General features: G+C 43.1%; 1 protein-coding gene across 2 annotated transcripts in view; it reads left to right on the top strand.

The window, feature by feature from the left end:
• wapla (WAPL cohesin release factor a) overlaps nucleotides 1–10,082 on the top strand; it is a 44,558-nt gene extending 34,476 nt beyond the window's left edge. For both annotated transcript variants that reach the window (XM_060933286.1, XM_060933288.1), the window contains 4 exons: nucleotides 4,705–4,900; nucleotides 5,054–5,142; nucleotides 5,334–5,429; nucleotides 6,685–10,082. In XM_060933286.1, the coding sequence (XP_060789269.1) occupies nucleotides 4,705–4,900; nucleotides 5,054–5,142; nucleotides 5,334–5,429; nucleotides 6,685–6,750 (447 nt within the window). In that variant the 3' untranslated portion in view covers nucleotides 6,751–10,082. The remainder of the gene's footprint in view (nucleotides 1–4,704; nucleotides 4,901–5,053; nucleotides 5,143–5,333; nucleotides 5,430–6,684) is intronic.
• The last annotated feature ends 17,418 nt before the right edge of the window (nucleotides 10,083–27,500 follow it).

Here is a 27,500-nt window from a genome sequence, read left to right as displayed (position 1 = left end):
AAACTCTTGCCCATTTTTGATAAAGTATGGAGCTTAGAGCAAGTGCCCTCTGACTGGCTAGAAGGTGCGATCACAAAACTTGGAAAGAAAGGAGACTTCTCTTACTGCGAGAACAACCGAGGTATTACTCTTCGTTGCAGTGCTTCCAAACTCTTCCAAATAATCATCATTTTAAGGTTGGCTGATGGCATTGATATCTCTCTTCGGGAAAACCAATGCGGCTTTAGGAAAAATCGATCCTGTATGGATCAGCTCTTCTCTTTAAGAGTGATTATCGAACGTGCGCTGGAGTATGGTCTTCCACTCTGTGTCAACTTCATAGACTTCAAAGCTGCGTTCGACTCCGTAAATCGAGACTACATATGGGCAACCCTGGAACACTACGGAATACCAAAGAAATACATCAACATCTTCAAAGCGTTCTATACTAACGCCATCAGTTCAGTGCGCGTCGGTGACGATCTCACTGAGTGGTTCGAAGTAAAGTCCGGGATGGGACAGGGCGACATTCAAGCTCCTCCTATCTTCAACCTGGTTTTAAACTGGGTTATGGAAAAAGCCATCCAAAACAAATCCATCTCTGAAGGCTTCCTGCTCCAAAAGAGGAGAAGCTCGCGCTACCCTGCATCCTGTGCCACTGACTTGGACTATGCAGATGATTTAGCTGTCCTGGATAGCTCCGCGGCCGGTCTTCAAGAAACAACTGGCTTGATAGTGAGCTACGGCAAGGAAGCAGGCCTACAGATTAGCGCAAAGAAAACAAAAACTATGCTTGCTGGAAAATTTCACAACCAGCTTCCCTTCCCTCTCTCTGAGTCATTAGATATTGAGGTAGAAGGGAATCCTCTCGAGCAAGTAAATCACTTTCGCGATCTCGGCTCAATAATTTCAAGTGATGGTATTATTGACAAGGAGATTGGCATCCGGATAGGTCTTGCATCCAGTGCATTTAACTCCCTAAACAACATCTGGAGAAACAGTGGCATCCCGATCAGCACCAAGGCCAGAATATATGAGAGTGGCGTCATTACAATCCTCCTCTATGGCTGTGCTACGTGGGCACTTAAACAACACCAACTGCGCCACCTCGATGCTTTTCACCACAACTGTCTCCGTAGAATGCTAAAGGTTCGGCTTCTCGATTTCATTCCAAACCATGAGATCGGGGAGGGAACTGGCTGCCGTAGTATGGAAACGATCATTCGTCTTCATCGCCTTCGCTTCTTCAGCCATGTCGCAAGAATTCCGGATGACCGAATTCCAAGACGCCTGCTGGACTGGGTCCCCACCTATGGATGCAGATCTTCTGGTCGCCCGAGGCTAAACATACATAGACTGTTAACTGACGATCTACAACATCATCTTGGAGAAAGCTGCGGCCTGGCCGACGGAGTGAAGTGCGCTGCTGATCGAGTCGGCTGGCGCCGCCTCCTGTGGTCCGTCACCACGCGAGATACCTGCGAGCAGGCAGATTCGCTTGGCGAATGAAGACCTGCCCAAGTACAAAAGTAAGTATTCAACTCCACACCTTTCTTAATGAAAATGCAGTCTGAGCCCTTTTCAATCTGGTTTCCGTCCACATCCCAGCACCGAGACAGCGCTTCTGCATGTTGTTAATGATCTCCACCGTACTGGTAGTGGTTCTCTCAACCTTCTCCTCCTTCTTGACTTAAGTGCTGCTGCTTTTGAGACTGTTAACAAACAACAGGGCTTTGAACTGGTTCAAGGAACGAAAACCGGGAACTTTTTCTATTTCACATGGAACAGAAACGAAACCAGAAACTTTATTATTTTTTATGTTCCGGAACAGAAACGCTTATTAAAAATAATGGTAACTGGTTAATACCGGTTTTTATTTTGTTCCTCAAAGTTTCCGTAGCCTACAAATAAAAAAGTCATTCTTCTCCTGCGCAAGTTTCTATGACCCGCTGGGGTTCACTTCCTGTGTGACGTTCGCTGACTGAATGGAGAGAGCGGGAGGGTGGACTACTATCACGTCTCCACGTCTTAAATAAGAGGTAAATATTGCAGTCTATCGTTATTCAAAAACGTCAATTTCAAACACGATATCAGTATATTTGTCCACGTTAATGAGAGGCTCGCGAACATTAAATGACGTTAACCTCTGTTAGCCTATCAATGCATAGGGCATCACTAGCCTTTGGTAACACACTAAACGAATTCTCTTTCATTTCTGTTTGTGTCGATGGGAAGACATACTGAGAATCCAAATCGCCAACATTTGAAATAATAATTGTTTTGAATTATTTCTTGTCTTATTTAATGAAGGTTGTAATAGAATTAGCCTACATTTGGCTTAAGCTGGATGAGACAGAGACATAATTTTATAGCCATTTGTTAAACAGCTGACAGGGAACGTAATTAACCGTTCTGGGAACGAAATTTTTTTGTTCTCACCGGTTCGGGAACGTCTATTTAATGGTGGAACCCAAAACCGGAAACGTTAAAATTCCGTTTCTGTTCGGAACGAACCAATAGGAAAAAAATTCTGGTTCAAAGCCCTGGTTAACAACAAAGTACTCATTTCCCGTCTCTCCTCTAATGGTATCGCTGACATAGCCCTTCAGTGGTTCAGGTCGTGTCTTGCAAACAGATAACAGTGTATCAGAGTCGGTTCAGACAAGTCCATCATTGGTACCTGTTAACTGTGGGGTCCCTCAGGGATGAGTTCTTCACCTCCCCTTTTTTTTTTTTTTGGTAATCTACATCTTACTCCTTGGTCATATAATTCGTCACCATGGCCTTAACTGTCACTGCTGTGCAGATGATATTCAGTTCTATCTCAGTACTGAGTCACCCGCAGACCCCCCTCCTGCTACACTGAGTGACTGTGTCTCAGATTTAAAGTTTTGGTTGCAAGAAAACTTTCTCAAGTTAAACACTGAGAAAACTGAAGTCCTATTTGTCGGCCCCGAACCCCTACAAACTGAATCATCCAACTCTTCTATTAGTATTGATGGTGTGCTTGTTAAACCTGCTCCTGTTGTCAGAAATGTTGGACTATTTGATCCATCACTCAGTTTTGAACTTTGGATTAAATCACTCACCAAACTTGGGTTCTTTCACCTGCGTAACATTGCTCATTTCCATCTGATTCATAATGATGCACAAATTCTGCTTCATGCTTTCATTATGCCTTGTTTAGATTCCTGTACTTCACTCTTCATAGATTTTCCTGCAAAGTCTTTACAAAAGCTACGATATAGTCAGAAGTCTACAGCTAGAGTTCTAACCCATACTGAACACTCTGCTCACATCACCCCATCCCCTCTCTCTCAGATACACCGGCTGCTAGTTCAGTCCCGGATCAAATTTTAAATATTGCTTGTATCTTTCAAATCCCTGCATAATCTTGCTCTGATTATGGTTCCCCCACCCCGATATTGAAAGGCACGATAGAAATGTATTATTATAGACAGGGTTCTCCATGGATTGAAAATATAGGGGGGTGGGGGTCAATCGGATGACCTTGAAACAAATTTGCATAAATTTACATGTCATTTGCATAAAATTTGCCGACAGTGGAACGCTTACACGTAAAACCGAATCGCTCGAGAGACATTTCGACAGAGTGTACGCACTTCAAGAGCTACAGTAACACCGACAGCCAGGTTATATCCTCACGCTTTTATAGGCAATATCACGCTTGCCGCACCAACTTTGAACTTTTTGTTTTTATCCTTTATTTCTCTGCCGACAATAACGATCAGTTATCTCGAACTTGGTGTCGATTCACACGTTATTATAAAGGCGTGTTATCTCCCGGCGCGAGAACAATGTGTCAAAAATGCCGAAGTGTGAAACGCTTTTCTTAGACTATAATCGTCAGACTGACTAAACTAATTGCTGGTAAATGAGTTTCACACTCGGGTGTTGTCGCGTTGTCGGTACTCCATTAGAGAAAGGCTATCTGTCACAAAGAAAACAAAGGGACGTCTCTTCCTTTTGTAAACGGGCGGCAGAAATTAAACGGGGGCGGGAATCACAGAAAGGGAGGCGGCCCGCACCTCTAAAACCCCTCGTGGAGAACCCTGATAGACAACCGTTATTATTATTAGCATAAACGAGTCACTGTATTGATTCATTAGGATAAGAATCATAAAACTGAGGCTTTAATGTAAACGAGTCACTGTATTGATTCATTAGGGTAAGAATCATAGCAGGCATTAATGTAAATGAGTCACTATTGATTCATTAGGATAATCATAACTCTGAGGCATTAACGTAAACGAGTCACTGTACTGATTCATTAGGATAAGAATCATAACAGGCATTAACGTGAACAAGTCACTGTATTGATCCATTAGGATAAGAATCATAACTCTGAAGCGTTCACATAAATGAGTCACTGTATTGATTCTGTAGGATAATAATTATAAAACTGAGGCATTAACATAAACGAGTCACTATACTGATTCATTCGGATAGAATTTCAACACTAAGTTTTTAGTATAAGTCGAAAGTGAATCATGAGCATTGTCTTAAACTTGTCCCAGCGCTGATTAATCCAACATTTACATTATACATTTTATAGCATTATCTCTGCTATAATTAAGAAATTAAATCCGTCACTCGATGTTAGAATCGCTGCTGAGTCACATGTCTCCAGGACAACTTAATAGCCACATTAATTATTCGTTCATGCAGAGGAATCAGTGATTTTGTACATGTGTACGCGTGCAGCTCTTCCTGGAACGTGAGAGAGCGGCTGTGCTTGCGGAGGCGCAGGCTGATGACATCATCAGTGAGGCACCGAAGTCTCAGGCAGATGAGAGCGGGCAGTGGCAGGTGACGAGCGGAGAGATGCAGTGGGTCGCCTCGGAAAATAACACCGATGACAAGAAGGAGGAAGAGGAGGAGGAGCTCGATTTTAATAAAGGTGTGTGTGTGTATATACACGGTTATTCTTAATATATGTGAGTGAGTGTGTTTTCAGGTGTGTGATGTAACCGTACACACAACTGTGTGTGTGTCTGTGTGTAAAATGTAAAAGTGATGTAACTGTGTAATTTGTGGTGTGTGTGTGTGTTAGTCTTACAGCATGCTGGGAAACACATGGAGGACAGTATAGTGGCATCATACACTGCTCTGCTGCTGGGGTGTGTGTGTCAGGACAGTCCGGTCAGTAACACCTTCACCTGGAATTTCTTTTAATGTTGTTATTACACTGTAATAACACTCTAATACACTGTAATACATGTTGTGTTGCACTGCAACGCTTTAGTCAAGTAGCTTCTGATGTTAAACAGTGTGATGTAGGTGTATAACTGTGTGTGTGTGTGTGTGTGTGTGTGTGTGTGTGTGTTTTACAGGTGAATGTGAAGGCCGTGAGAGAGAGCCTGCCTAAAGGAGATTTCTCCATCATGACTGAGATGCTGAAGAAGTTCCTCAACTTCATGAACCTGACGGTGAGCTGCACAGAAAATATTAATGATAAACAGAAACATGTTTACAAATTTTTTTTTTTGTGATTAGAAATAACAATTAGTGTGTAATAAGTGTCAACTTTCTGTCACGTTAATATTGTGGTCAAACATAACCTGTGAACTTGTGCTGCTGTTAATGTTTAAAGTTAAACGCACAGTGTTAAGAGTTGTGAGGAAACTGTTGCTAGGCAACTGGGGAAGGTAGGTGCTAAACAGAAGCGAGCTAATGATGGGTCATGTATAAAAGACATTTATTTTTATACATATATATGTGTATATTATAGGAGAGAGAGAGATAATCAATTTCCACTCATATTTGACTTGAAAAAGGCTTTATTTTTTCTTTTCCTGCTCCCTCGCTCTGATGTTGGGGTCATGGTATATGATACGATGTGTATTTATTGAACACTCACGGCACTGTGATGTGTACAGAGAGAAAGTGCTGCTCTTGTTCTAATAATGCTCCGTGGGATTGCGCTCTTCTGCGCTTCCTCCACTCTTAATGGGCTCCCAGTGGACCCCGGGACGAGATCTGACTAAACTGATCTGAAACATCCATCATTCTGAAATTAATGAAAGTGTTTATAACATCTGGCAGTGACACGCCTCATGGAGCTGATAGTGAAACCCTGATTAAAATGGTGCCTGACGGGCGGTGATCCAGGTTGCCAGGTTTACACGTTTGGTTACGATAATAGGCATGAAATTGTATGCAGTGTAATCTGCTTGTTTCTGCATAAGGTATACGACATCCTGATTTTATTTGTGGGACTCAAACAAGCCCTTGCTTCATCTCTATTGAAAGAGAACGATGCGGCGGCGCTTTAGCCTTTTAGTCTGTCCAGCTCTCATATCAGTCCACTGTGCTCAACAACATCGCACTCGTCATATTATAGATTAATAATAACTAGCCACATGTAAGAGGCGTAGAGCTGCATTGCATTCTGGGACTTTTGAGTCCAGCGATTGCACAGACATCACTGGCAAATGAGAGAGAAATAAAATCTTACGCTTTTGTTTTTAGGAGGAAATTCTCGCAGGAATAATGATAATACAGCGCCACCTGATAAAGTAGCCCCAGTTGCACTGAACACATCACAGATGTTTATTTTGGCATAAACATATTGTATTGTGCTGCAGGATGGAGTTTTTCTTTACATATAATGGCAATCTGTTCACAGAGACTCGTGTGTGTGTGTGTGTGTGTGTGTGTGTGTCTGTGTTCGTCCCTCTGTAGTGCGCAGTGGGGACCACGGGACAGAAATCCATCTCCCGAGTCATTGACTATCTGGAGCACTGTTAGCAGGATTTCTGGGGAGCTGGCAACCCAAGAGTCTCTAAACATCAGTATGGAAGACACTCTTTCTCACACACACACACACACTGTTTTTTTTTCTTCTTCTTTCTCTAGACTGTGCACACGCATGCGCGCACACACACAGTGCAATTACAAACTGTTGCTTTTGATTTAAATTGCTCAATTATTTTTTTTTTTAAATTCTCCCAATTATGAATTAACGGCATCTAAATAATTGTTTGGGAAATTTTAAATTAATGAACTATCTCGAGCGAGCATTTCAAGAAAGAAAAACCTGTATTATTTTTCTAAATCATTTTTTAAAAATAGAATAAAAATTATAATTTTAACGGAGCTTATTAAGTGTTGGAGTTAAACAGGATGATTGGGCAGCGAGAATAGCGTATAAATTTAAATTTTAAGTCATTTTATGTGTTCTGCTCAGGCCAGGCTGTTAAAAGAAGTAAAAACGCACAAAATTAATACAATTATCGTTTAAAAAAACTGATAAATAGTAATTCAGGGTTCAGGAAACACCTGCAATTCATGTGGTGTTGAGTTTGGTATCATAATGGCACCCTGAAATTAATTTTAATGAATTTATTTCACATGTCTGAATATCAGAACACTAAAATGAACATGTTTTTCTCTCTGGAATTTTTTTTAAAAATAGAAAATTTAAGGTATTAAAGTTATGTAAATTTTTGGTATCATTATAATTCCATCTGCAGCTCATTATTATAATTATTCAGAGTTTTTAATTAGTAATGAATATTTTGTTTCATAATCACAGTTTAATACATGGATGCACAGTTCCAGTTTTAAGGTGGAGTTGTTGATTTAAAGGTCCCATGGCATGGTGGTTTGTTGATGCTTTAAACGGGCTCGTGGAGGTTTCCGGATGTTATATCCGCAGCCTTTCTCGAAATGAACCCTCGGCACGTAGATATAGCCTCCTGGGAGAAAGCCCCATTTCAGCGCTTTTCCCAGTGCGTCGTTTTGCTAATGAGAAGCAGGAGGCGGGGAAGGGTAGAGGGTGGGGGCGGGCCATGGGGGGAGGGGCTTGACCAAGCTGCACGCACACATACTCGCTGCTATCAGCACCTGTAGCCACGCTGCTAAGACAAAACCCCGTTCTCCCTCGGACTCCTTTCATAAACTCGACGTGACACAGAGAACAGAGGGTGAGAGTGTTCGGAGTGGTAGTTTACGAACGTATAATACCCTAGGCTTGAACACGCACTCCATAACCAAAGAGGATAGAAGCAGCAACTACAGCAACATAGCGCTTATCCAACAGAAGACATGCATTGCGGAGCAATAGTCAAACATAAGCTCATAAGTTACAGCCAATTTCCAGACTAAACTCAGTTTAACAGAGCATGCTGCATGCTCTTTAGTTTTGTAGCGCAGATTACCTGGCTAACTGCAGGAAGCGGTTAGCTGCACAGCTAATGTAGCCATTGCAAGGCTAACGTGGCACCGATTTTAAAACACGGCAAAACGACCAGTTATACACTTACTTGTTCGGTGTTTGTTGCTGATGCGGCAGGGATGCTTGGTACGGACCCAGGCTTCAGTGACAGTTGATGTGCAAAACCTGCCCTGTACTGTCCCAAGTTGTGGAAACATTCATCAGTAAAATGCTTCCGACAAACATACACCGTCTTAGGTAGACTCGACGGCGTATTATTGGAGTAAATAAAATTAAGCCACTGCGTCTTCAGGGGCTCTCCCGTCGGCAGTAAAAACAGACTCTTTTCTGTGTTGTCACATCCATGTACAGCGCAATTTCCATGTTTCGCTCGCTTAGGTGGTGCCATGTTGTTGTGTCCTCTATGGTCTCCTCACTACAACTGGGCGGGGCAATCCATACAGTGGGTGGGAATCCAGAGGGGGGGCGTGGGGATCATCTCCCTTGCTGACGTAGTAAAGGGAAGAGCTTATCAATGCGCCGTTTTGACGCGCCATTCTCAAATGTTGGGCATAGTTTGGTTTACACATTATGAAATTTCTAGCCACTGGGGTGACTTAAGAAGGTCAGAGGAACTCATTTTAACGTTAAAAAACCTCAGAAAGTGAAAATTTCATGCCATGGGACCTTTAATACATCGTCATTCAGTGAGGCCCTGATGTGAAACCGCTCCACCTATAAAAAAAATAAAATAATTACCGGTTCATGGTTGGTTTTGCTTTTTGCTTTTTTTCTGTCTGGAACTAAACAATTCCATCTTAAATATTCCATTATTTTTAACAAAAAGGAAAACAAAATCATGTGGTTTTGGTATAAATCAGGGAATTCAGTTTAAAGCAGCAGTATGTAATATTTTGAGCCTTCTGACAAACCACACCCCCTTCCAATACAACACCTCACTCATGGGGTCTGGGTGTTTGTTTGTTTGTTTGTTTGTTTTTATTTTATGTGTGTGGTTTGTTTGTTTTTGTTTTACCGAGGGCGGGGCTTAGCAGTGAAGTGGCACTAAATTCCAACTAAGAAAAATGTCAAAGGAAGCCTGAAATAAAGAAAATAATCGGATCCAAAAATATCAATACTACATCCTGCACCTTTAAAAAAAATTCCAATTTTATTTCAGACCTGCAATAGATTTTTTTTTAATTAAGTAATTAAAAGTAATTTAATATTTTGTTGTTTATCCATAGATAGATTTTAGATTGTTTGTTTTTAGTTTGCTGTATTTTGGATTTTGTTGGAAATTTAGAAAATAAAAAAGGCATAAAATTGCAAACCTTTTTGGATTTAAGATCTTTTTTTTTTTTTTTTTTGAATGATTTTTAAAATAAATTGATTGGTGTAAGATTAAGCAAAATAAAAGCCCAAAAATTCCAAAAAAAAAGGATGAATTTAGGTTCATGTTTTTATTAAACAAGTTTAGGCCTTTTTTTTTTCCCTCACCTGTTCTTTTGGTTTTATTTAACCTGTGATGAACTCAAATAAGTGTCCTGTTTCTCTTGGAGCCATACTGAGTAAAAAAAACAAAAAAAAACCAAACAAACCTATTTTCTCAGATTTTTCTTAAAGCCACAGCAATCCTGAGTTTTCTGTTTGATTAAATCGAGTGAATTGTGAGTGAAAGTGTGTGTAAGTGTAAATATTTTGTGTAAATATCGCCTCCTGAATGTTTGACCGAATGCAATGAAAAAAATTTTTCCTGGAGTTTTGTTTTATACTTTTTTTTTTCTTGGTAATTCCAGGATATAAATAAAAATTCTATATATATATATATAATGTATAAACACTTTGTACCCAGTTTTGCGCAGAATCTTGTCTTTGGTTACCTGTAAATAATGTCACCTTTAATAAAAGCGTTGATACTTTATCTGATCTCATTGCTGTGATTTAAACACTGGAGTGTTAGAACTGACACGGGGGGTGATCAGGGTTCATCACTGGGCTGAGTGCAACATGAGTGACAGAAGCCCCATGTTGGACAGAAATTGAGCCTGTCCGATGTTGCAGTCCCATGACTGAAACCCCTCACTGGACAGAACCCTCCGGTTTGGACGGAAACCACTTGCAGGAAAGAAGCAGCTCCCACTTTTTTTTTTTTTTTGGGTGGGGGTGGGGGATTCCTGCGTTTAACCCATCTGGGGATTTGAGCATGCACACACCCAGAGCAGTGGGCAGCTGTGCTGCAGCACCTGGGGAGTAGTTGGGGGTTCGGTGCCTTGCTCAGGGGTACTTCAGCCTCGGATGTAGAGGGAGGGGAAAGTGCTGTTCATTCACTCCCATTGGACGAGACCCCTCTCCACAAGAGAAGCGCGGCAGGACACACACACACCCAAATGATGGACAGAAGTCAAACCCGCCCCCTTTGGACAGTAGTTCCTGCCCCATGACGGACAGAAGCCTCCAATGTGTGTCAGTCACACTGCTGCATAAAACTCCTCTGTTGCGCACACATTCTTGTACTTCTGTCGTTGTGGGGACTGTCATTGACATTATACATTCCCCCGCCCCTTACCCCAACATCAACCATCACGATTAAACCCCTAACTCCGCCCCTTACCCCAACATCAACCATCACGATTAAACCCCTAACTCCGCCCCTTTCCCCAACATCAACCATCACGATTAAACCCCTAACTCCGCCCCTTTCCCCAACATCAACCATCACGATTAAACCCCTAACTCCGCCCCTTTCCCCAACATCAACCATCACGATTAAACCCCTAACTCCGCCCCTTTCCCCAACATCAACCATCACGATTAAACCCCTAACTCCGCCCCTTTCCCCAACATCAACCATCACGATTAAACCCCTAACTCCGCCCCTTTCCCCAACATCAATCATCACGATTAAACCCCTAACTCCGCCCCTTACCCCAACATCAACCATCACGATTAAACCCCTAACTCCGCCCCTTACCCCAACATCAACCATCACGATTAAACCCCTAACTCCGCCCCTTACCCCAACATCAACCATCACGATTAAACCCCTAACTCCGCCCCTTACCCCAACATCAACCATCACGATTAAATCCCTAACTCCACCCCTTACCCCAACATCAACCATCACGATTAAACCCCTAACTCCGCCCCTTACCCCATCAACCATCACGATTAAATCCCTAACTCCGCCCCTTACCCCAACAATCAACCATCACGATTAAACCCCTAACTCCGCCCCTTACCCCAACATCAACCATCACGATTAAACCCCTAACTCCGCCCCTTACCCCAACATCAACCATCACGATTAAACCCCTAACTCCGCCCCTTACCCCAACAATCAACCATCACGATTAAACCCCTAACTCCACCCCTTACCCCAACAATCAACCATCACGATTAAATCCCTAACTCCGCCCCTTTCCCCAACATCAACCATCACGATTAAACCCCTAACTCCGCCCCTTTCCCCAACATCAACCATCACGATTAAACCCCTAACTCCGCCCCTTACCCCATCAACCATCACGATTAAATCCCTATCTCCGCCCCTTACCCCAACATCAACCATCACGATTAAACCCCTAACTCCGCCCCTTACCCCATCAACCATCACGATTAAATCCCTATCTCCGCCCCTTACCCCAACATCAACCATCACGATTAAACCCCTAACTCCGCCCCTTACCCCATCAACCATCACGATTAAATCCCTATCTCCGCCCCTTACCCCAACATCAACCATCACGATTAAACCCCTAACTCCGCCCCTTACCCCATCAACCATCACGATTAAATCCCTAACTCCGGCCCTTACCCCAACAATCAACCATCACGATTAAATCCCTAACTCCACCCCTTACCCCAACAATCAACCATCACGATTAAATCCCTAACTCCGCCCCTTACCCCAACATCAACCATCACGATTAAATCCCTAACTCCGCCCCTCACCCCAACAGCAACCATCACGATTAAATCCCTAACTCCGCCCCTTACCCCAACAGCAACCATCACCATTAAATCCCTAACTCCGCCCCTTACCCCAACATCAACCATCACGATTAAATCCCTAACTCCACCCCTTACCCCAACAATCAACCATCACGATTAAATCCCTAACTCCGCCCCTTACACCAACAATCAACCATCACAATTAAATCCCTAACTCCGCCCCTTACCCCAACATCAACCATCACGATTAAATCCCTAACTCCGCCCCTTACCCCAACAATCAACTATCACGATTAAATCCCTAACTCTGCCCCTTACCCCAACAATCAACCATCACGATTAAATCCCTAACTCCACCCCTTACCCCAACAATCAACCATCACGATTAAATCCCTAACTCTGCCCCTTACCCCAACAATCAACCATCACGATTAAATCCCTAACTCCGCCCCTTACCCCAACAATCAACCATCACGATTAAATCCCTAACTCCGCCCCTTACCCCAACAATCAACCATCACGATTAAATCCCTAACTCCGCCCCTTACCCCAACATCAACCATCACGATTAAATCCCTAACTCCGCCCCTTACCCCAACAATCAACCATGACGATTAAATCCCTAACTCTGCCCCTTACCCCAACAATCAACCATGACGATTAAATCCCTAACTCCGCCCCTTACCCCAACAATCAACCATCACGATTAAATCCCTAACTCCGCCCCTTACCCCAACAATCAACCATCACGATTAAATCCCTAACTCTGCCCCTTACCCCAACAATCAACCATCACGATTAAATCCCTAACTCCGCCCCTTACCCCAACATCAACCATCACGATTAAATCCCTAACTCCACCCCTTACCCCAACAATCAACCATCACGATTAAATCCCTAACTCCGCCCCTTACCCCAACATCAACCATCACGATTAAATCCCTAACTCCGCCCCTTACCCCAACAATCAACCATGACGATTAAATCCCTAACTCCACCCCTTACCCCAACAATCAACCATCACGATTAAATCCCTAACTCCGCCCCTTACCCCAACAACCATCACGATTAAATCCCTAACTCCGCCCCTTACCCCAACAATCAACCATCACGATTAAATCCCTAACTCCGCCCCTTACCCCAACAATCAACCATCACGATTAAATCCCTAACTCCGCCCCTTACCCCAACAATCAACCATCACGATTAAATCCCTAACTCCGCCCCTTACCCCAACATCAACCATCACGATTAAATCCCTAACTCCGCCCCTTACCCCAACAATCAACCATCACGATTAAATCCCTAACTCCGCCCCTTACCCCAACAATCAACCATCACGATTAAACCCCTAACTCCGCCCCTTACCCCAACATCAACCATCACGATTAAATCCCTAACTCCACCCCTTACCCCAACATCAACCATCACGATTAAACCCCTAACTCCGCCCCTTACCCCATCAACCATCACGATTAAACCCCTAACTCCGCCCCTTACCCCAACATCAACCATCACGATTAAACCCCTAACTCCGCCCCTTACCCCAACAATCAACCATCACGATTAAACCCCTAACTCCACCCCTTACCCCAACAATCAACCATCACGATTAAATCCCTAACTCCGCCCCTTTCCCCAACATCAACCATCACAATTATACCCCTAACTCCGCCCCTTTCCCCAACATCAACCATCACGATTAAACCCCTAACTCCGCCCCTTACCCCATCAACCATCACGATTAAATCCCTAACTCCGCCCCTGACCCCAACATCAACCATCACGATTAAACCCCTAACTCCGCCCCTTACCCCATCAACCATCACGATTAAATCCCTAACTCCGCCCCTTACCCCAACAATCAACCATCACGATTAAATCCCTAACTCTGCCCCTTACCCCAACATCAACCATCACGATTAAACCCCTAACTCCGCCCCTTACCCCAACATCAACCATCACGATTAAATCCCTAACTCCACCCCTTACCCCAACAATCAACCATCACGATTAAATCCCTAACTCTGCCCCTCACCCCAACAGCAACCATCACGATTAAATCCCTAACTCTGCCCCTTACCCCAACAGCAACCATCACCATTAAATCCCTAACTCCGCCCCTTACCCCAACATCAACCATCACGATTAAATCCCTAACTCCACCCCTTACCCCAACAATCAACCATCACGATTAAATCCCTAACTCCGCCCCTTACACCAACAATCAACCATCACGATTAAATCCCTAACTCCACCCCTTACCCCAACAATCAACCATCACGATTAAATCCCTAACTCCGCCCCTTACCCCAACATCAACCATCACGATTAAATCCCTAACTCCGCCCCTTACCCCAACAATCAACCATGACGATTAAATCCCTAACTCCACCCCTTACCCCAACATCAACCATCACGATTAAACCCCTAACTCCGCCCCTTACCCCAACAATCAACCATCACGATTAAATCCCTAACTCCGCCCCTTACCCCAACAATCAACCATCACGATTAAATCCCTAACTCCGCCCCTTACCCCAACAATCAACCATCACGATTAAATCCCTAACTCCGCCCCTTACCCCAACATCAACCATCACGATTAAATCCCTAACTCCACCCCTTACCCCAACAATCAACCATCACGATTAAATCCCTAACTCCGCCCCTTACCCCAACATCAACCATCACGATTAAATCCCTAACTCCGCCCCTTACCCCAACAATCAACCATGACGATTAAATCCCTAACTCCACCCCTTACCCCAACAATCAACCATCACGATTAAATCCCTAACTCCGCCCCTTACACCAACATCAACCATCACGATTAAATCCCTAACTCCGCCCCTTACCCCAACAATCAACCATCACGATTAAATCCCTAACTCCGCCCCTTACCCCAACAATCAACCATCACGATTAAATCCCTAACTCCGCCCCTTACCCCAACAATCAACCATCACGATTAAACCCCTAACTCCGCCCCTTACCCCAACATCAACCATCACGATTAAATCCCTAACTCCGCCCCTTACCCCAACAATCAACCATCACGATTAAATCCCTAACTCCGCCCCTTACCCCAACAATCAACCATCACGATTAAATCCCTAACTCCGCCCCTTACACCAACAATCAACCATCACGATTAAATCCCTAACTCCACCCCTTACCCCATCAACCATCACGATTAAATCCCTAACTCCGCCCCTTACCCCAACAATCAACCATCACGATTAAATCCCTAACTCCGCCCCTTACCCCAACAATCAACCATCACGATTAAATCCCTAACTCTGCCCCTTACCCCAACAATCAACCATCACGATTAAATCCCTAACTCTGCCCCTTACCCCAACAATCAACCATCACGATTAAATCCCTAACTCCGCCCCTTACTCCAACAATCAACCATCACGATTAAATCCCTAACTCCGCCCCTTACACCAACATCAACCATCACGATTAAATCCCTAACTCCGCCCCTTACCCCAACAATCAACCATCACGATTAAATCCCTAACTCCGCCCCTTACCCCAACAATCAACCATCACGATTAAATCCCTAACTCCGCCCCTTACCCCAACAATCAACCATCACGATTAAATCCCTAACTCCGCCCCTTACCCCAACAATCAACCATCACGATTAAATCCCTAACTCTGCCCCTTACCCCAACAATCAACCATCACGATTAAATCCCTAACTCTGCCCCTTACCCCAACAATCAACCATCACGATTAAATCCCTAACTCCGCCCCTTACTCCAACAATCAACCATCACGATTAAATCCCTAACTCCGCCCCTTACACCAACATCAACCATCACGATTAAATCCCTAACTCCGCCCCTTACCCCAACAATCAACCATCACGATTAAATCCCTAACTCCGCCCCTTACCCCAACAATCAACCATCACGATTAAATCCCTAACTCCGCCCCTTACCCCAACAATCAACCATCACGATTAAACCCCTAACTCCGCCCCTTACCCCAACATCAACCATCACGATTAAATCCCTAACTCCGCCCCTTAACCCAACAATCAACCATCACGATTAAATCCCTAACTCCGCCCCTTACCCCATCAACCATCACGATTAAATCCCTAACTCCGCCCCTTACCCCAACAATCAACCATCACGATTAAATCCCTAACTCCGCCCCTTACCCCAACAATCAACCATCACGATTAAATCCCTAACTCCGCCCCTTACACCAACAATCAACCATCACGATTAAATCCCTAACTCCGCCCCTTACCCCAACAATCAACCATCACGATTAAATCCCTAACTCCGCCCCTTACCCCAACAATCAACCATCACGATTAAATCCCTAACTCCGCCCCTTACCCCAACAATCAACCATCACGATTAAATCCCTAACTCCGCCCCTTACCCCAACAATCAACCATCACGATTAAATCCCTAACTCCGCCCCTTACCCCAACAATCAACCATCACGATTAAATCCCTAACTCCGCCCCTTACCCCAACATCAACCATCACGATTAAATCCCTAACTCCGCCCCTTACCCCAACAATCAACCATCACGATTAAATCCCTAACTCCGCCCCTTACCCTAACCTAAACCCCATTCTAACCTGAACCCTAAAACTCAGTCGTACCCCTCAAACAGCCCTTTGAAGAAGTGAGGATCCGACAAAATGTCCTCACTTTTTTGGTAAAAAAAAAAAATTTTATTCCGGTCCTCAATACGTAGCAAGTACACACGCACACTCCCTCATTGTCTGTTTCTCTCTCTCTCTCTCTCTCTCTCTCTCTCTCACATGCATTGTCTTTCATTCCAACTCTCTTTTATTCTGTCTTGTCTTTCTCTCTCATTCTGTCCATTCTTCTTTGTCTCTTTTGTGTTCGCTTCTTTACACCCTCATTAATAAATATTACAGTATTTAGATTTTGAGAAATGACACCCAGAACACATCAATCACACGGCGTTCCTTACATTCTCCTGCCTGAGTGCGTTGGAGGTGTGACTGATGATGTTTGCTGAGTAATGATGTTTTGAATGATGGCTCACACACGCAGATTTGTGCTGGGTTGTTACTGACCAGCAAAAACATTAATAAAACACACACACACACTGTTTAGCTGATGTGTGTGTTGTCAGATGCATAAATATTCCAACAGACACAGGAGAGGTGTAAATCTCAGAGATTGGCACGGTTATCGAGATGGAGATGAAACACACTTTGATGTTCTGAGAGACTCTTCATCAGTGACAACAGATTTATTTTCCAGAGCGCAGAGAGATGATAGACAGAAGATCTGATGTTCAGAAAGTGTCTCCTGTGAGAAGATACAACACGCGCACACACACTCCACTTCAGCCCTAACCTCAGTGTTCTAATGATAACATCAACCATTTGAAAGCTTCGTCCATCATGATGGTGTGTGTGTGTGTGTGTGTGTGTGTGTGTGTGTGTGTTAGTTACCCAAATGCACCATGAGCAATGATTATAAATAACGTTCAGGTACGAATTGAATGTACTGCGATAAAGTGTAAAGTTAAAGCTCTGTGAATTTAAGTGCTAATCTCTTACGCTAACCACAAATTAGCTGAGCAGCTAGCAAACTGTTAGCTAGTTTGTCTGACAGCTCGCTAATCCGCTCCTTTTGTGTGTGTGTGGCACCCTGTTGTCTCTCTCCGTCCCTTTTTTATGCCTTTCCTCTATATTTTTGTGTGAAATTCACCTCCATTGCTTCCTTTATGCTAATAAGTATTTAGCTGATTAGCAAGATTTTAGCGAGTTTGTCTTATGGCTAGCTAATCAGCTACACTTTTGTGACTTGAGAACTACAGTGGTGGGCAAAAGTTTACATACCCCAACAGAATGTTTCGTTTCTTGGCTATTTCTAAGAGAAATTGAATGATAATACACAAAAACCTTTATTTCACTTGTGGTTAATGGTTGGCTGAAGCCATTTATTGTCAAGAAAATGTTAACTCTTTTTAAACCATTATGACAACAAAAAAACTACACAAATGACCCTGATCAAAAGTTTACATACCCCAATTCTTAATACTGTGTATTTAACATCAATAAATGTTAGGGTTAGGGTTAACCCTAACCCTAACCCCCTTTAACATCAATAACAGCTTGAAGTCTTTTGTGATAGTTGTCAATGAGTCTCTTTATCTTTTCAGATGGTAAAGCTGCCCATTCTTCTTGGCAAAAAGCCTCCAGTTCCTGTAAAGTCTGGGGCTGTCTTGCATGGACTGCACGTTTGAGGTCTCCCCAGAGTGGCTCAATGATGTTGAGGTCAGGAGACTGAGATGGCCACTCTAAGACCTTCACTTTATGCTGTTGTAGCCACTGACAAGTTGATTTGGCCTTGTGTTTTGGATCATTGTCATGCTGGAATGTCCAAGTTCGTCCTATGCGCAGCTTCCAGGCTGAGGCGTGTAGATTTTCCTCCAGTATTTTTTGATAAGTGACTGCATTCATCCTGCCATCAACTCTTACCAAATTTCCAGTGCCTTTGTAGTTCACACATCCCCAAAACATCAGAGATCCACCACCATGTTTCACTGTGGGAATGGTGTACTTTTCATCATAGGCCTTGTTGATTCTTCGCCAGATGTAGCGTTTAGTGTTGTGCCCAAAAAGTTAAATTTTGGTCTCATTACGCCACACAACTTTTTGCCAGAAGGTTTGGGGCGTGTCTCTGTGCAGTCTGGCATATCGTAGACGGGCTTCTTTGTGGCATTTGCGTAGAAGGGGCTTTCTTCTGGCAACTCTCCCATGCAGCCCATTTCTTCTCAAGAGTCTCCTAATTGTACTCTTTGAAACATCTACATCAACTTGTTTCAGAGAATCTCGAAGTTCACTAGATGTTATTTGGGGCTTCTTCTTTACATCACGCACAATTCTTCTAGCAGTGGTGGGTGAAATTTTTCTTGCTCTACCTGAACGGGCTTTGGTGTCTACAGAGCCCCTGACTTTCCACTTCTTGATTATTGTTTGAACAGTGCTGACTGACATTTTTAATTGCTTTGATATTTTCTTCTATGGCGGCACAGTGGTGTAGTGGTTAGCGCTGTCGCCTCACAGCAAGAAGGTCCTGGGTTCGAGCCCCGGGGCCGGTGAGGGCCTTTCTGTGTGGAGTTTGCATGTTCTCCCCGTGTCCGCATGGGTTTCCTCCGGGTGCTCCGGTTTCCCCCACAGTCCAAAGACATGCAGGTTAGGTTAACTGGTGACTCTAAATTGACCGTAGGTGTGAATGTGAGTGTGAATGGTTGTCTGTGTCTATGTGTCAGCCCTGTGATGACCTGGCGACTTGTCCAGGGTGAACCCCGCCTTTCGCCCGTAGTCAGCTGGGATAGGATCCAGCTTGCCTGCGACCCTGTAGAAGGATAAAGCGGCTAGAGATAATGAGATGAGATTTTCTTATATCCCTTCCCTGATTTATAAACTTCAACTACCTTTTCCCGCAGGTCCTTTGACAATTCCTTTGATTTTCCCATGGCTCAATCTCAAAGATGACGCGCAGCACTGGATGAGGGATAAAAGGTTCTCTCAAAAGTCCAGCAATTTACTGACTTTTATTTTCACCCACTAATTAGAAGAAAACAGATCACAGGTGAAGGTAGTTGCCTTTAATTGCCATTCAGTCCTGTTTATGTCAAATTGTGTACAGGTTTTCAGGCCAATTCACAGGGGTATGTAAACTTTTGATCAGGGTCATTTAGGTAGTTTTTGTTGTTTTCATGGTTTTCAAAGAGTAAACGCAGTAATGAATGCAATAAATAGCTTCAGCCAACCATTAACCACAAGTGAAATAAAGGTTTTTGTGTATTATCATTCAATTTCTCTTAGAAATAGGCAAGAAACGAAACATTCTGTTGGGGTATGTAAACTTTTGCCCACCACTGTATATCTGTATATATAGCACCTCATTCGCTCTCTTCTCACTTTTTTCCTTTTATCTAATATAGCTATTTTTTTTAGCTCTGTTTTCCTTTTTAAATCCGTGTGCATATATCTATTCCCACGTCATCTCTCGCTCTCTCTCACACATTTTTCGTCTTTTCCCCCGTATTTACAGTACGTGTGAAATCTGCCTCGTCTACTTCCTGTTCTCTTCTTTCGGAGTCTTTCCTCTCTGTGTGTGGGTTTCATACCCGCGGCCACCAGAAAGACTCGCTGTGCACGAAGGCCATCAGGAGCGTGGAAATAGAGCAGAACTTTGTAAAGAACGTCCATTTATCTCCACCAGACAGGACAACATCCTCCCAGGCATGTTTGAGGAAATACACAGGCGATGTGAGAGTTAGCCAGCGCAGCCGTGTGTGTGTGTGTGTGTGTGTGTGTGTGTGTGTGTGTGTGTGTGTGTGTGTGTGTGTGTATTGATCTAAAGCAACAGGGTGCAAAAATAGGACGTGGTGTTTACAAGCACGTAAGCTGAAAGTTATGTTCTGAATGGACAAACAGATCAAACACAGTTCACCGACAAAACATGGCAAGTCATTACACCATTTACACGAGGGTTTGCATAAGTATTCGCCCCCTTGCACTCTGTGTGCTTGTGTGTGTCTGTCCTGCCTGTCTCTCTCCCCCCGTTAGTCTTGTCTGTCTGTCTCTCTGTCCATCTGTCTATATTCCTTCCAGTCTCTCTCTCTCTCTCTCTCTCTCTCTTTGTCCTATGTTAAAAAAAAAATCCCCTCTAGGATCAAAAAGTGTCTGTCCATGTCTGTCTACGTACCTTCCAGTCTCTCTCTCTCCTCCCTGTTAGTCCTGTCTGTCTGTCTGTCTGTCTGTCTGTCTACATTCCTTCCAGCCTCTCTCTCTCTCTGTTTGTCCTATGTTAAAAAAAATCCCCTCTAGGATCAAAAAGTATCTGTCCATGTCTGTCTACATACCTTCTAGTCTCTCTCTCTCCTCCCTGTCTGTCTGTCTATCTGTCTGTCGACATACCTTCCAGTCTCTCTCTCTCCTTCCTGTCTGTCTGTCTGTCTGTCTGTCTGTCGACATACCTTCCAGTCTCTCTCTCTCCTCCCTGTCTGTCTGTCGACATACCTTCCAGTCTCTCTCTCTCCCTCCGTTTGTTCTATGTTAAAAAAAATCCCCTCTAAGATCTAAAAGTATCTGTCCATCAGTCCAACTGTCTGTCTGTCTACATTCCTTCCAGCCTCTTTCTCTCTCTCTCTCGCTCTGTTTGCCCTATGTTAAAAAAATCCCCTCTAGGATCAAAAAGTATCAGTCCACCTGTCTGTCTGTCTACGTACTTTCCACTCCCCCCCCCCCCATTTGTTCTATGTAAAAAAAAATCCCCTCAAGGATCAAAAAGTGTCTGCCTGCCTGTCTGTCTGTCTGTCTGTTTGTCTGTCTATATACCTTCCAGTCCCCCCCCCCGATACTTTATTTACTAAAACATTGCAGCCATATCGACTGAATTACGTTTAAGTTACCAAATGCATGAGAATGAGGAAAAAATAAAAAATTTAAAAATTATTGACCCCCTGTTTGTTGTATGTGAAAAAAATAAATAAAACATCCCCTCTAGGATCAAAAAGTGTCTGCCTGTCCATCCATCTGTCTGTCTACATACCTTCCAATCTCTCTCTCTCTCTCTCTGGTTGTTGTTCATTTTTTCCCTTTGCTTAGCTTCAAAGGCTCTTGATAGCTTTCATGTCGTAAAACTGCTACAGATCACTGCTCTGTGTGTGTGTGTGTGTGTGTGTGTGTGTGTGTGTGTGTGTGTGTGTGTGTGTGTGTGTGTGTGTGTGCGCGCGCGTGCGCACTATTAAAGTACAGCTTTGCTGATGGAGTCTCGGTTTGAATTTGAAAGGGCATTTCACACGCTTTAGGGCATGTGTGTGTGTGTGTGTGTGTGTGTGTGTGTGTGTATTTGTGATGAATATTAATAAAGATTAAGTGTGACGTTTTGCTTCAACACTTTATAATAAAAGATTTATAACAATGTACAGTGGTGCTTGAAAGTTTGTGAACCCTTTAGAATCGCCTGTGATTCTGATCAAATATGATCTGAAACCTCACTGGGCTTTCACACAAATCCTAAATATAGATAGAGAGAACCAAATTAAACAAAGGAGACAAAAATATGATACGTGATCCCTGGTACTTGGTTTACTGAGGAAAATGATCCATTACACATCAGTGAGTGGCAAAAGTATTTGAACCTCGAGGATTAGAAGTTTATCTGAAGGTGAAATTAGAGTCAGATGGTTTCAGTCAGTGGGATGATCATCAGATGAGTGGTCACTCTGTTTTATCTGAACAACAGGGATCTGTCAACTAAGTCTGATCTTCACAACACACATTTGTGGAAGTGTATCATGATACAAATAAAGGAGAAAAAAGACTTGTTGAAGCTCATCAAGCTGGAAAAGGTCTCAAAGCCATGTGTAAAGAGTTTGGACTCCAAACCAATCCACAGTCAGGCAGATGGAGGTAATTCAGGATCACTGTTACCCTCCTCAGAAGTGGACCAACAAAGATCACGCCAAGAGCAAGGTGTGTGATAGTCCATGAGGTCACAAAGGAACCCAGGGTAACTTCTAAACAACTAAAGACCTCTCTTGCGTTGGCTAATGTTCATGAGTCCACCTTCAGGAGAACTGAATACTGAACAACAATGGTGTGCATGGCAGGGTTGTAAGGAGAAAGCTCCTGCTTTCCAAAAAGAACATTGCTGCATGACTACAGTTTGCTCAAGATCATGTGGACAAGCCAGAACGCTACTGGAGAAATCTTGTGGATGGAATGGATGAGACCAAAATAGAACTTTCGGTTCAAATGAGAAGTGTTATGTTTGGAGAAAGGAAAACGCTGCATTCCAGCATAAGAACCTTATCCCATCTGTGAAATGCGGTGGTGGTAGTATCATAGTTTGGGCCTGTTTTGCTGCATCTGGAGCAGGACGGTTTGCTGCCATTGATGGAAAATGTCAGGACATCTGTCTGGGAACTGAATCTCAAGAGAAAGTCCATCATTCAGCAAAACAGCGACCCTAAACACACGAGTCGTTCTAGCAAAGAAAAATAAAGTTAATACTTTGGAATGGCCAAGTCAAAATCCTAACCATAATCCAGTAGAAATGCAGTGTGAGCAGTTCATGTGAGGAAACACACCATCTTCCTCGAGCTGAACCTGTTCTGTCCAGAGGAACGGGCTAAAACTCCTCCAAGCCGATATTCAGGATCTGATCAACAGTTACCTCAAACGTTTAGCTGCAGTTATTACTTCGCAAGGGTTCACATACTTTTGCCTCTCACTGATATGTAATATTGGATTATTTTCCTCAATAAATAAATGACCAAGTCCAATATTTTTGTCTCATTTGTTTAACTGGGTTCTCTTTATCTACTTTCAGAATTTGGGTGAAAATCTGATGGTGTTTCAAATCATATTTATGTCTCACAAACTTTCAAGCAGCACTAAATATTAAAATAAGTACATATGAAGCGCTGCATACTGGACACCGAAATAACCTGAAATTTCTGAAAAGTACAATTAGGGTGAGATAAGATAAATGAAAAAAAGTAAACGAACCCAGAGAAACTGATCATGGTCTGAAAAGAGCCTGGAGAGTACGGCTGTCCAAAAGACAAAAGCAGAGCGAGAAAGAAAAAATGAAAAGTGAAAAAAACAAAACAAAACCAGAAGGTCAAAGAAAAAAGCAAAGGGTATAGATATAGAGAGGTGGAGAAAACAAAGAAAAACTGATAGAAGGAGGATAAAGGCAGGTAAGCAATACAGAAGTGTATGGAATACTGAAGTGGAATACTGACATGGACAGAATACTGATGCGTACTGAATACTGATGTGGACAGAATACTGAAGTGTATGGAATATTAAAATTTACGCAATGCTGAAGTGGAATACTGATGTGTACGGGATACTGAAGCAAATGGAATACTAAAATTTATGGAATGCTGAAGTGGAATACTGATGTGGACAGAATATTGAAGAGTATGAAATAATGAAGTGGAAAAATGATGTGTATGGAATACTGAAGTGCATGGATTTCTGAAGTGTATGGAATACTGAAGTGTATATTATTACTGAAGTGGAATACTGATGTGTGTGGAATACTGATGTGGAATACTGAAGTGTACAGGATACTGAAATGTAATACTGATGTGTACGGGATACTGAGGCAAATGGAATACTAAAATTTATGGAATGCTGAAGTGGAATACTGATGTGGACAGAATATTGAAGAGTATGAAATAATGAAGTGGAAAAATGATGTGTATGAAATACTGAAGTGCATGGATTTCTGAAGTGTATGGAATACTGAAGTGTATATTATACTGAAGTGGAATACTGATGTGTGTGGAATACTGATGTGGAATACTGAAGTGTACAGGATACTGAAATGTAATACTGATATGTATGGAATACTGAAGTAGAATACTGATGTTTATGGAATATTGACGTGTACGGGATACTGAAGTGGAATACTGATGTGTACGGGATACTGAAGTGGAATATTGACGTGTACGGGATACTGAAGTGGAATACTGAAGTGTACAGAATACTGAAATGGAATATTGATGTGTACAGAATACTTATGTGTATGGAATACTGATATGTATGGAGTACTGAAGTGGAATACTGATATGTACGGAGTACCGAAGTGTATGGAATACTGATGTGTACAGAATACTGAAATGGAATACTGATGTGTACAGAATACTTATGTGTATGGAATACTGATATGTACGGAGTACCGAAGTGTATGGGATACTGATGTGTACAGAATACTGAAGTGTATGGAATACTGATGTGTATGGAGTACTGAATTGTATGGAATACTTAAATGTACAGAATATTGAAGTGTAAGGAACTGAAGTTGAATACTGAAGTGTATGGAATATATAAACTTTAATACAGACTCAAGGCCCACAAAACAGACATTACATTACATACAACAAAAACATTACATAAATATTTAAAAAAGAAAGAACAAAAAAGCTAAAAAAGGCACTCTTGCCAATGTTCCCAGATCTTAGAGGTATACTTAACAGAGCTACGACCTGGATCTGTCATCAGAACAATTATCTCATTTGTAGAGCGGTCCAGCCTGCTCATAAACTTAAAGGTGAGGTTCCTCAACAGTGCCGTGAACGTGGTTAGTCCCAGTTTACAGAAAAGGTCACTGGCTCTAGTGCTCCTTGTTTTTTTCAGGAGTATCCTAAGACAGTCATTATACACCACCTTCAACTTACGCAAGCTCTCCTTCTTGTACTTCACCCAGAGTGGAGCTGTATAAAGAGGGGAGCAGTAGGCTCTAAGGTTTACCTTAACATCAACAGAACAGTGCTGGAATTTTCTGACCAGCATGTTAGCTTGTATACAGAGCAATCTCCTCTGTCTACTCATGTCAGCATCATCCTCCAATGTATCAGTAATAATGTGCCCCAAGTACTTAGTAGAATTGGACACCCCCAGCTCTTCCCCTGACAGATAAAAAGTAGGGAACTTAATTTCTATGTCATCCTCTCCACCCCATAATTAGAACAAATGTTAAGCAGCCATTGAAACCCACTGCTACTGAGGGATAGAATGGTAAGGTCATCTGCATATAGAAAATGATTAATCAGTGATTAACCTACCATACACCCTGTCCGGCACCCCCCCCCCCCCCCCCAACTGCCTAGACAGGTCATCCATATAAACACTGAATAGGGCTGGGGATAGAATTCGCCCCTGCCGTACCCCATTACCTACTTTAAAAGGGGTGGAAAAGATGCTCCCCCATTTAACCCGCATACTTTGGTTAGCATACCGATAAGCCAGTATGCGTACTAAGCTACTGGGCACACCCCTATACTTGAGCTTGTTAAACAGCTTAAAGTGGTTAACACAGTCAAAGGCTTTAGATGCATCGCTAAAACCTATCAGCATAGTGGAACCCTGTCTTCTATATGTCTCAATGACCTCTTTCAAAGCATAAATACTAGTGCATCTCGAAAAATTAGAATATTGTGAAAAAGTTCAATATTTTCCATCAGTTATTTAAAGGTCCCATGGCATGGTGGTTTGTTGATGCTTTAAATGGGCTCGTGGAGGTTTCCGGATGTTATATCCGCAGCCTTTCTCGAAATGAACCCTCGGCACATAGATATAGCCTCCTGGGAGAAAGCCCCATTTCAGCGCTTTTCCCAGTGCGTCGTTTTGCTAATGAGAAGCAGGAGGCGGGGAAGGGTAGAGGGTGGGGGCGGGTCTTATCATTAATATTCATGACATGTAAACGTGTTACCTCTGATTGGCTAACAGCACTGTGACGCTACCTCCAGTGGGTCAGAACAAGCGGATGTGGGTGTCTTACTATGGTGAGAGAGAAGGAACAAACCGCGAAGGGAAAAATACCACGCGCTGACATCATTAAGGTGCGACGCGAGGAAATAAAATAAATTCAACAAATGTTTGGGTTTTTACTGAACAAACAAATAAAATGAACGAGTGACTTAAAAAAAAGAATGTGGGTGTCTTTGTAAAAACTGTTTTGATTGGCTATTATAACAGAGCATGCTGCATGCTTTTTGGTTTTGTAGCACAGAGTACCTGGCTAACTGCAGGGAGCGGTTAGCTGCACAGCTAATGTAGCCATTGCAAGGCTAACGTGGCACCGATTTTAAAACACGGCAAAACATAAGCTAATAAGTTACAGTCAATTTCCAGACTAAACTCAGTTTAACAGAGCATGCTGCATGCTTTTTGGTTTTGTAGCGCAGAGTACCTGGCTAACTGCAGGAAGCGGTTAGCTGCACAGCTAATGTAACCATTGCAAGGCTAACGCACCGATTTTAAAACACGGCAAAATGACTTAACAGTTATACACTTACTTGTTCGGTGTTTGTGGCTGATGCGGCAGGGATGCTTGGTACAGACCCAGGCTTCAGTGACAGTTGATGTGCAAAACCTGCCCTGTACTGTCCCAAGTTGTGGAAACATTCATCAGGAAAATGCTTCCGACAAACATACACCGTCTTAGGTAGACTTGACGGCGTATTATTGAAGTAAATAAAATTAAGCCACTGCGTCTTCAGGGGCTCTCCCGTCGGCAGTAAAAACAGACTCCTTTCTGTGTTGTCACATCCATGTACAGCGCAACTTCCATGTTTGGTGGCAACTTTTGAGCTGGGTGGGCAATCCATACAGTGGGTGGGAATCCAGAGGGGGGGCGTGGGGATCATCTCCCTTGCTGACGTTGGCAAGGGAAGAGCTTCTCAATGCGCCGTTTTGACGCGCCATTCTCAAATATTGGGCATAGTTTGGTTTACACATTATGACATTTCTAGCCACTGGGGTGACTTAAGAAGGTCAGAGGAACTCATTTTAACGGTAAAAAACCTCAGAAAGTGAAAATTTCATGCCATGGG

The sequence above is a fragment of the Neoarius graeffei genome, chromosome 11 (assembly GCF_027579695.1).
Source record: "Neoarius graeffei isolate fNeoGra1 chromosome 11, fNeoGra1.pri, whole genome shotgun sequence".
Classification (NCBI taxonomy): Eukaryota; Metazoa; Chordata; class Actinopteri; order Siluriformes; family Ariidae; genus Neoarius; species Neoarius graeffei.
The sequence above is the reverse complement of the archived record's forward strand: the minus strand, read 5'-3'. Positions and strand labels throughout refer to the sequence as shown.